The sequence below is a fragment of the Etheostoma cragini genome, chromosome 24 (genome assembly GCF_013103735.1).
Source record: "Etheostoma cragini isolate CJK2018 chromosome 24, CSU_Ecrag_1.0, whole genome shotgun sequence".
Lineage (NCBI taxonomy): Eukaryota > Metazoa > Chordata > Actinopteri > Perciformes > Percidae > Etheostoma > Etheostoma cragini.
This window is the reverse complement of record NC_048430.1, coordinates 11,787,179-11,796,769: the sequence shown is the minus strand read 5'-3', so window position 1 is coordinate 11,796,769 and position 9,591 is coordinate 11,787,179. Positions and strand designations below refer to the sequence as shown.

The 9,591-nt window shown below is 41.5% G+C and overlaps 1 protein-coding gene across 1 annotated transcript in view; it reads right to left on the bottom strand.

The window, feature by feature from the left end:
- Positions 1 to 9,591, bottom strand: part of mpp4b (membrane protein, palmitoylated 4b (MAGUK p55 subfamily member 4)) — a 21,098-nt gene that overhangs the window by 10,006 nt on the left and 1,501 nt on the right. Inside the window, exons 4-14 of the mRNA XM_034864855.1 lie at positions 9,290 to 9,367; positions 8,611 to 8,694; positions 7,708 to 7,839; positions 3,000 to 3,081; positions 2,655 to 2,740; positions 2,078 to 2,152; positions 1,795 to 1,991; positions 1,556 to 1,614; positions 1,420 to 1,437; positions 1,126 to 1,167; positions 1,001 to 1,021 (exon numbers count right to left, since the gene is read on the bottom strand). Of these exons, the coding sequence (XP_034720746.1) occupies positions 1,001 to 1,021; positions 1,126 to 1,167; positions 1,420 to 1,437; positions 1,556 to 1,614; positions 1,795 to 1,991; positions 2,078 to 2,152; positions 2,655 to 2,740; positions 3,000 to 3,081; positions 7,708 to 7,839; positions 8,611 to 8,694; positions 9,290 to 9,367 (874 nt within the window). The remainder of the gene's footprint in view (positions 1 to 1,000; positions 1,022 to 1,125; positions 1,168 to 1,419; positions 1,438 to 1,555; positions 1,615 to 1,794; positions 1,992 to 2,077; positions 2,153 to 2,654; positions 2,741 to 2,999; positions 3,082 to 7,707; positions 7,840 to 8,610; positions 8,695 to 9,289; positions 9,368 to 9,591) is intronic.

Here is a 9,591-nt window from a genome sequence, read left to right as displayed (position 1 = left end):
ATTTTATACAGCACGATATGTTTTAGCTCTATCCTAATTATTTTTTATCACATTTTATATATTTGTCTTTTTATGTCCATGCTGATTTGAATGTGTGTCTTTTGTTTTGGTAACATGTAGGTATAGTACTGTAAAAACTATTCTTTTTCATTTTATGTCAGCAATGCCTGTTATTTAATGTGTCAACAAAAGATTTTTCTAAGGTACTTGAAACATTGCGTTGTTCAGATTGTTATAATTGCAAGTTGCCAGTTGATATTATATAAATAAATATATAAATAAATAAAATGTTGCATTCATTTTATATACACAACACAAAAGCTGAATTGGTGAAAAAATAAACTAACACATTGAAGATGAGTTTACTATAGAGTAAGGTAGCCCCTATGATAGCCATACAGTTAAAGAGTAATTTTTTTTTTTTTTTTTTACCTGAACCCTATTCTTTACTGTGTTTGTCTAAGTGACTGATAGGAACGACAATCTTTGAAACTGGTCCAGTATTAAGTGTGAATGCTGTAACAATCACAGCTGCAAATCCGACGATGCTAAAATGGCTGTTTATTTACATGGAGTCTGGTGGCTGTTCAAAAAAGGAACTTACTCTTTAACAGCAAGGTGGACCTCTTAGAAAACCTTTCCATAATGTTGTCAGACACTCAGAATATTAATCTGAGCCCGTCAGCGGCAAAACAAGCACTTTGTGGACGTAAATTGAAGCTGCGCAATTGCCCAATAACTTACATTGTGGGTTGTTTTGCTGACTGCAGCTATCTCGCTTAATACTGGACCAATGTCAAAGACTGTTCTTATAAGTCACTAAAAACATAAAAAAGGAAAATAGATGTATAAATAATATGATGTATAAATAATATCCATTTCTTTTCATTCATTCGGCCCAGTTAACGCTAATACGCAACTACTGCTCGGTCTCTCTTTCAGCTTAGGGGTCCCTGGCCTAAAAGACATCGAAGAACCCTGAGATAAAAGACTTACCTACCAGATTCAAATGCCTCCTCATCTGACAGAAATAAAAAGAAACACACAGGGGAAATTTATCGTTTGTTTGTTTTTTTACATAAGAATACAGGTCATTAAAGCAATAAGAGACAAATTAAGCTTTACCTGCTTCTACACATTTGTCATCAAGGGCCATCATGTCTTCCTCTGTGGGTGAGAAATGGACATAATAGACATAATGTATTTAAAAGAAAATACAGCAAAGCAAACCAGTTTTACCTTAACCTTAAAACCCTGTTTAAATAGCCGATACTCTATTCATTAACTTTACAATGTGACTTGCCAAAGTAAGGGTTTACCCAAGCATTTGGCAGGTTGGTCGGTGTCAACGTCAAGCCCTGAACGTCATTTTAAAAGCTAAATGACTACATTTTACAACATGAAGTGTTGTCTCCTTACCTTCCTCTACCGTGCTCACTTCAGTAAGCGTTGGGGTAAAACAATGAAATTCAAATGTGAAACCAGGTTGTACAGAGACCATCAATTTTTTTAGAAGACTTTATTACATAGTCTGAGGAAATGTGGGTGAACGTACAGGTCAGCGTGCAGGCATGTGGCTGATAAGGCTGAGACCACCAGGACTCCCTCTGCTTTCTGTTTCAACAAGCAGACGCCGGTTAAAATGATGCCACAACACACACACAACACAAACATACGGTAACACTTTACTTGAAGGTCTCTACAAAAATCAGTTTCTCCCCACAGCAGACTGGGTAGCAGTGGGAATTAGGCAAAGCATAAAAAATCTCCCAGTAAATAAGTAGCTCTCCTGACCGTTTCAGCAGGTTGGCGGAGGGGATGAGGCCGGCGCAGGCCGTGTTGCTGGGCAGTTTCTTGGCCTGCCACCAGAGGGCGTCCGTCTGGTCTACAATCTCCAGGATGTCACCTTTTAAAAAGCTCATACCGGCATCAGCGCAGGGGATGGCCGGGTCCTCCTGGGGGCTGTAGTCAACCATGGTCCGCACATACAGCTAAAGCCAGAGAAGTTAGTTTAATATGAGGGAAAGTAGTAGTTTTTTAGTTGTTTTTTTTTATTAGTGGATGAATGATGATTTACCATCGTCTGGTTGTGGACCTGCCTTTCTGTGATGGGAACCACCTTAAACATGATGGTGCCTTGAGACCTTGCTTGCTGATTGGTTGTAAAGAAACAACATGGATTAATCAGCAGATATTATTGGCTTATAGACTTTTCAAAACAATAGCTACAGAGAACTGTAAAGTAGGGGCCTGCCACCCTAAAAATTATCAGTAATATCTTAAAATCCATTCTAAAATTGACTGGGTTCATGACAGGTGTTATGTCATAGTTACATGATGGTGTCATGTTATTTGTGTGCATACCCCTTAGAATGAAGTGCTCCCAAATCTTTTCTTAAGATTGCTGTAGTTAGGCAACCAGACAAGACACAATAAAGCTAGAATGATAATTAGACTAAATAAATACTATTTTAAATCACTGAACAAACGAGGGATGTTTCGTGATTCGGAAGTTTGGAAATTTTAAGCAAAAAGGAAAGACAATTTGACATTCAACACCATAGATATGGAGTAGGGAAAATGGATATATATAACAAATATTACAAAATTTTAGGTCTCATTTTACAGTTAGTATCCATACAAAAGTGACGTACCACAACTTGGATGACTTGCTCAGGTTCCATCCCATAAACAGGAAAACCATTCACCTCTATGATTCTGTCCCCTGCATGGAGCAGACCTGCACACGCGCACACACACACGCGCACACACACACGCGCGCGCACACACACAATAACAAATTAGCACACAGTGTGTAACAAATTCATCTTTTTGCTTGGATTATTTCATTCTGAACACAATTGAAGTCCAGTCCAAGTCTAAAAAAAAAGGTTTTACTCTCAACATAATTAAATCAAATTAATTTGACTTCTAGTTAACAATACAAAGCTGGGATATAAAGCATAGGGAGGACATAGTCCTTGAGAGAAGAGGCTCACCGCTTCGATCAGCCAGCCCTCCGTGAATCACCCGAGCGATAAAAATCTCCCCTGAGATCTCGTTTCGTTTTATAGTCGCTCCCTGGAACAGAAAAGGTTGAAGACACAGAATAAATAAAGCTGCTGTGGAGTGGAGTAGAGATCAAATCGAATGAAGAAAAATAAAAGTGATTCTGTGGAGAAGCTGTGACAGGATGTAAGCACTGCATGGGGGGGTTGGAAGGTTTCCTTCACGACAACAAAATAACAGTGACACAAATGAGTGCTGTTTAGTTCCTGAAATGAGACAACCAACATCACTGTTGAGAAGAAATGAATGAGAAGCATGGATCTACAATTACACTGCTACTTTTCGGTTTAAAAACGTATCTTTTGCTACATTTCCCCTCCTCTCATACAGCTTTTTCACAGTAAACATGTTGACATGTCATAGTAGAAAAAGTACAGGTGTATTCACAACCATTAATGATGGCTGCCTTTTGGTCCTTTCCCACTGCCTGGGGTTCCCCCTCTCATTCCCCCTGCTCTGGCGTTTCCGCGCCCCTAAACGGGGGACATTTGAAACACTTCTGACCCGTTTCGGTTTGGAATCTGCGGGATTGTGTGGCAGTCTCAAACAGATGGCAGCACCGACACCAACACCAATGTTTCACCACCTGATCGGGTCATGACGTCTTGTTCTCTGAGGCTAGATCCCACGTAACTTCTAGGTTAGTCCCTGCCCTATGAAGCAGGCCGATTGGTTGGGGTTAGGCATTGACCTTGAGTGGTTACGGTTAGGATAGTTGACAGGTCAGGGGATAGGACCTGAACACATCGGGTCATGTTACCTTGCGTAAGCGTGGACGTCTGGCCCATAGTAGCCTGTGAATGATATCAAAGGGCAGGTTTTTAAATGGAGATTTGTTATTCTACTGGAGATAAAAACACGGAGCCTGCAACGCTTAAAAACCCAAACATAGCAATGTAAATGTAGCCCAAGGTGAAATATGAAAGAAGGGAATGGCCCACAACACAACGGAAGAAAATGACTAAAGAAATTTCAGCTACCGCTGTGCGTGTTTGCAGGTCAAACGCTCTGTGGAGACAACTTTAAAAGGACCCAGGACGTCCACTCTTTGGGGTCTCTCAAGTCGCCTTCTTCTTCCACTTCTTCCGCTGGTTTGAACGACCCCCTTTTACAGTTTGGGAGGTCTCTCTGGGCTCATCGGGCAGGCCATTGATCAGAAGATGCTTGGACACTCTACACTTCTTTCGTGGCGAAAGGGCATTCTTGGTTTTCGGGGTAATTTGGGGTGACCCGCGACAGGAAGCAGACAGACAACTGGTCCCATGAGAGGTGGAGGGATCCAGGGAGCTGCTGAGGGAGCTGGAGGAGGGTGAGGAAGTAAGGGAGGGGAAGGAACAAGTAGATCGGTGTGTCAGGGATGGACTTGGTTGCCCTTGGCTTTTCAGAGATTGGCTGTTCTCAAGTGTGGCGTCTCGCTCGGCAGATTTCGGGGCATTGTTCTCAGTCCTGGTGGAGGGGGCCAAGAGTATCTGCAGCCGGTCCACAACCTGAGCGAGAAGGGCCAAGGCCTGGGAGTTGTCCCGCACCGTCTCCGACATGCGTTCGGTCGCGAAGGTCATCTTCTCCCCAAGGAGCTTGATGTCTTTGGTGCTGTTCTCCATGGAGCAGGCGGCCAGCTGCACCGTCATCCTCAGCTCATCCAGACTCTCCTGCTTGGCCAGCTCCACGGGGGGCACCGGGGTAAAATCCACCCCACAGCGACGGCCCATTGGGCTCGGGGGAGCGGTGCGGATGCGAGGGCTCTGGCTTGGAAGGCTGGGAGGCAGGCCTGGCGGGAGGTAGTGGCCTGCGTTGGGGTAGTAGGGCACGGTGAGACACGGGGGAGACATAGTCCACCGCTGGGGGGCAGTGGGAAGCGGGGATTGGGCATTGCTGGATTCTCCAGCTTCATCTTTGTCTCCCCTGTCTAGCTCTTCGATGACGTTGTCTCCAACAAAAAGACAGACATAGTTAATCCATAAAAAACCAAGAGCATCTGTGATGGATGATGGAGGATGGAAGAAGACGAAGACGACTGATGATGATGGAACTTTTCTTACCAATCAGAAAAGAGGTGTAGACCGACGGCGAGGAGCGGTTCAGACTTTGCTCCCAGAGCAGGTCGGAGTAACAAACTCTACAGCGTCTCATTGGCTCGCTACAGCACATCTGGCAGTGACTCATCGGCTTATTGCGGGGAGGGGTGCACGGCCGAGCTGCTGCCGTCGCGCAACACAGCGGCTCAGATGGCGGGAAGCTGCCTCTGCGAACGCTACACCACAAGGAATTCTTGGAGTCCAGGCACAAGGCAGCAGCAGGGCTCCGGATCCCCCCTCTGGAGCTCGTTGCCCAAGGGGAGGAAGCGGTGGGCAGCGACAGCTCGACTCCCTGCTGGTCGCGCAGCTGTGAGACAACAGAGTCACTCAAAGGTAGAGGGAAATGTCCTACACCAAAAAGCAGTGGAGAATGTAACTAAGTACATTTACTCCAGTACTGTACTTAAGTAACAAATGTTGAGGTTCTTGAGTCTTTTCTTTTCATGCCACTATCTACTTCTACTCCACCACATCTCAGAGAGAAATATTCTACTTTATACTGACAGCTTTAGTTACTAGTTACTTTACACATTCAGATTTTTACATTTTCCTGATGATACTTACATACGTTTACTTAAGTAACATTTTTAATGCAGGACTTTTACTTGTAACAGAGTATTTCTACAGTGTGGAATTAGTACAGGATCTGAATACTTCTTCAAGCACTGCGGGAAACGTGTTAAGAACTTCCACTGGAAAACAAACAAGATTAAAAAAAAGGATAATTTGGGATTGAAGCTTCATTGATATTCTCTTATTATTATGTTCACAATTAAATCAATACTTTATGTGAAAAGAGCTGCAAATAGAAGACCCAAAAGACATACTCATGACAACCAGAAGACAAATATGTGACATTAATAATAAATGAGACACGGGTGTATTCTGTTATTATTTAGTTTTTCTTTAAAATCCTTAATTTTCAGTGGTTTCCGCTGTTTGAAATCTGTAGCATCAACAAACAATTACTCAAATGAGAGATTAGTAAATACAAACATCTGGTCTCTGTTGGATGCAGTCAGCTGTTTCATTTATATTTAGCACAAAACAGCCTACACATAAAAAACAATAACACACAAGCATCTGCTTCAATGCTATTGTGGTCCAGCTGATGTACTGAAATGTGAATACCCTTTTTCCAAGTATGTTTAAAAGCAAAATACTTAACTTTTTGATATTATGGGCAGCTTAAAGGGTCCGTTTATCCAAATCACAAAAGAAATATTCATTCTTATCCTTATACAGATAATTCAGATTTTGATATATCAACCCATGAGACTTCTGTATACACTCAAATACAATGGAGTTACACTGCATGGCCAAAAGTATGTGGACACCTCCATCCTGTATTTAGGTCACACACTTCACATTATTATGACACACAAACCACATAAAACATGTTCTAATGTTCAGGTTTATACTGCTATAGCTGGGTGAACATTGCCAGTTTCAGCCAGTTTCACCATGTGTGTCTAAAACGTTAGAAAAGCTAGAGAAGATCATAAATAACTAACACTCTCACAAAAAAAAAGTCTTTTAGTTACATTTATCCGGCTTTAGGTGCTGCCCAAAGCGGCTCAGGGGGCTACACCTACACCTTACAATGGCGGGGAAACCCCTGTCATCATTATTTTTGCTTTACGTTGAATGATTTTTTGGGTTTACGCTTTCTATGAAGCCTCTATAATGCATGATAACCACAGTTATAATGTGTTATCATCTGCGTATTTCTATAACTTACAGAGGAAAAAGTGTGATCGGACCATCTCTAAAATGGACCCCAAGGACAAAGGGTGTTGGTAAATTTGAGCATAACAAGAGAGTTAACCCTTGTGTTGTCTTCCCATCAACCGGGCAACTTTTAGTTTTACCGGGTCAACATTTTAATTAAAACTTTTCTTTCAACATTTTGTTGTTCTTTTTTGACCATTGTCAATTTCCCCACTGTCACTTTTCACAATTTTTGTAAAAAGTTTACTTGCTTACTTCCCAAAGCCGTTTGTCACTTTTCCCAATGATTTTGTCAATTTCTTTCCAATTATTTTGACGTATTTCCCCCTGTGTTTTTGAAGGTTTTTACTAACATTTAATTTATTAGTTAAATATTCTTATGTCCTTATTTTCTGCAAATCTTTTAAAAATTTAATAAAACACCCATATTTAATGAAAGTAGTTGACTGATTATTCATTTGACTTGTTAAAAGCATTGTACGGAACCCTCCACGTTACTTTATTTGACAATTTTGTTGAAAGAAACCTACATTTATATTTTTCGTCAAAGATTATATTTTGGGCGTTTCAAGGCCTTTATTGACTGGAAAGATGAAGAAATGAAAGGGGGGAGAGAGATGGGGGGATGACATGCAGCAAAGGGACTCAACGAATGGGCGCCAGCTCCACCAACTGAGCTATCCAGGCGCTCAGAAACCCAAAGTTTTTGAATATGCGTCAAATTAGACCCGAGGGGTAACAAGAGGGTTACGCTGTTTTAAGATGCATCAAATCAGAGCTTCATTTGCAGTTTTGGGGATATGTAATACTGTATTTCAGCTGCATAGCTTACCAGAGGCTGTTTGTTCTTGACCAGGCAGATGATCCTGGTGGCCTCCTCGTCGTCCGGCAGCTCCTCTGGCATCGGTGGCAGCACTGGCTCGTAGTCCTTCTGGGCCACCGTGTCGTGAGCTGAGAGAAGAGCCTACAAATCAATCAGAACGGATTTGGTTTTTTTTATTGAAAACTGCTGCGCTTGGGGCCAAAATAACGTCAACTTTCATCTGTATTTATTTTGGTCTTTCTTTACCACCTTTATTGGACATGCATGTCTTCCTTGTTAACAACAAACACTCATCTGCATCAGTTGGTCTCAAACCTTTTTTAACAATGTACCCCTTTGAAATACTTCTTTTTTCCTCCTGCAGTACCCCAAAGTACCCCTAGGGCTGCAAGTACCCCCATTTGAGATGCTGTATCATAAGTCTGACTTATCTTATTTTGTCAATTGAACAAAGTTTAAAGCTGGCAGGACCCTAAATTACAAGAAAAAAAAGACACAGACGTCTATAAAATGCTTCTTCTGGACATTAACCCGGAAACCCTAGTCTTGCATTGCCAGACCTTCCTCCACAGCACTGTACAGCATTCTGGGATGGGAGAAAAACCTGCTCTGATTTATTGGCATTTCTTAAAATCAATCCTAATTGTCTTGGGTGGAACTAAGCGCCGGACAGAGCCACGGTGCCGCTGCTAAATATCCTCAGGGAGGAACTGGTTTTGGTGGAACATGTGTACGTTCAAAAGTAGTTTTAGTCGGCAACAGAAAACTCTGATTGGACAGATAGTCTAGCTAGCTGTCTGGATTTACCCTGCAGAGATCTGAGGACCAGGTAACCATAGTCCTCAGAAATCCACGCCTACACAAAGAAAGAGGAAGGGGACGGAAAAAGAGAAATGAACCGTGACTGGTTACCTGCAGGTGCGGCTGTCTCAGGAGGCGGTAAAGCTCTTTGGTGTCTTCAGAGCATCCCGGCAGCGCTCTGATGTCAATCAGCACCTACACACACACACACACACACACACACACACACAACAAACCACATATCCATTGTTTTTTTTGTAAAAAAAGAAAACACAATTAAAAAAACTAAAATCAAGGCAGCAAAAACTCAAGAAAGGCAACAAAAAAACTGAAAAAGAAAAATACAAATAGGACCAAAAAAACAGACAAAAACTAAATAAAAGGCTCCAAAGATCTCAATAAAAACTTAAAAACAAGGCGACGAAGAAGTCGAAAAAATTGACAAGAAAAATTGTGTATTTCGTACAAATCTTGGTATATCAGAACTTTATATCTTTAATATTTTAACTTTTTACCTCACATAGATTTTTTTCTTTTCTTGGCATCAAACCATTGTTTTTTTTAAAAGTTAAAAAAAAGTTAAAAAGGTGACAAAGTCATTGAAAAAAACTCCAAAGACTTTAAAAAAAACTAAGAACAAGGCAACAAAAACTCAAGAAAGGCGACAAGAAAACTGAAAAAAAACTACAACAAAAAACCACAAAAATGTTGCAAACATTTTTTTTTAAAAGCCTTCTACAAAATAACTGCAAGCAACACACTTCTGATAAAACCCAATCTGAAGTGTAACCTGAAGGCAAAGTCCTGAGGCGTAGTCCAGAGCTGGGGCTGGGGCGTCTCTGACGTACGTTTGAAGACACTCGTAAACCTGAAAAACAATGTCGAATGATTTATGTCTGAAGCAGTTTGAGTATTTTTAAGTGGAAGCTTGAAAACACCAAGAATATCCTCAAAGGCCAAATTTCTCTTTTATAGTCCTTAAATGACTTGTTTTCCTGCAGTAACACTGAAAACACACCGGGTGTGTAAGCACATGAAGCACAGGTCGCATATTTGTCCATAATGGCCACAATGCGTGTGTGTGTGTGTGTG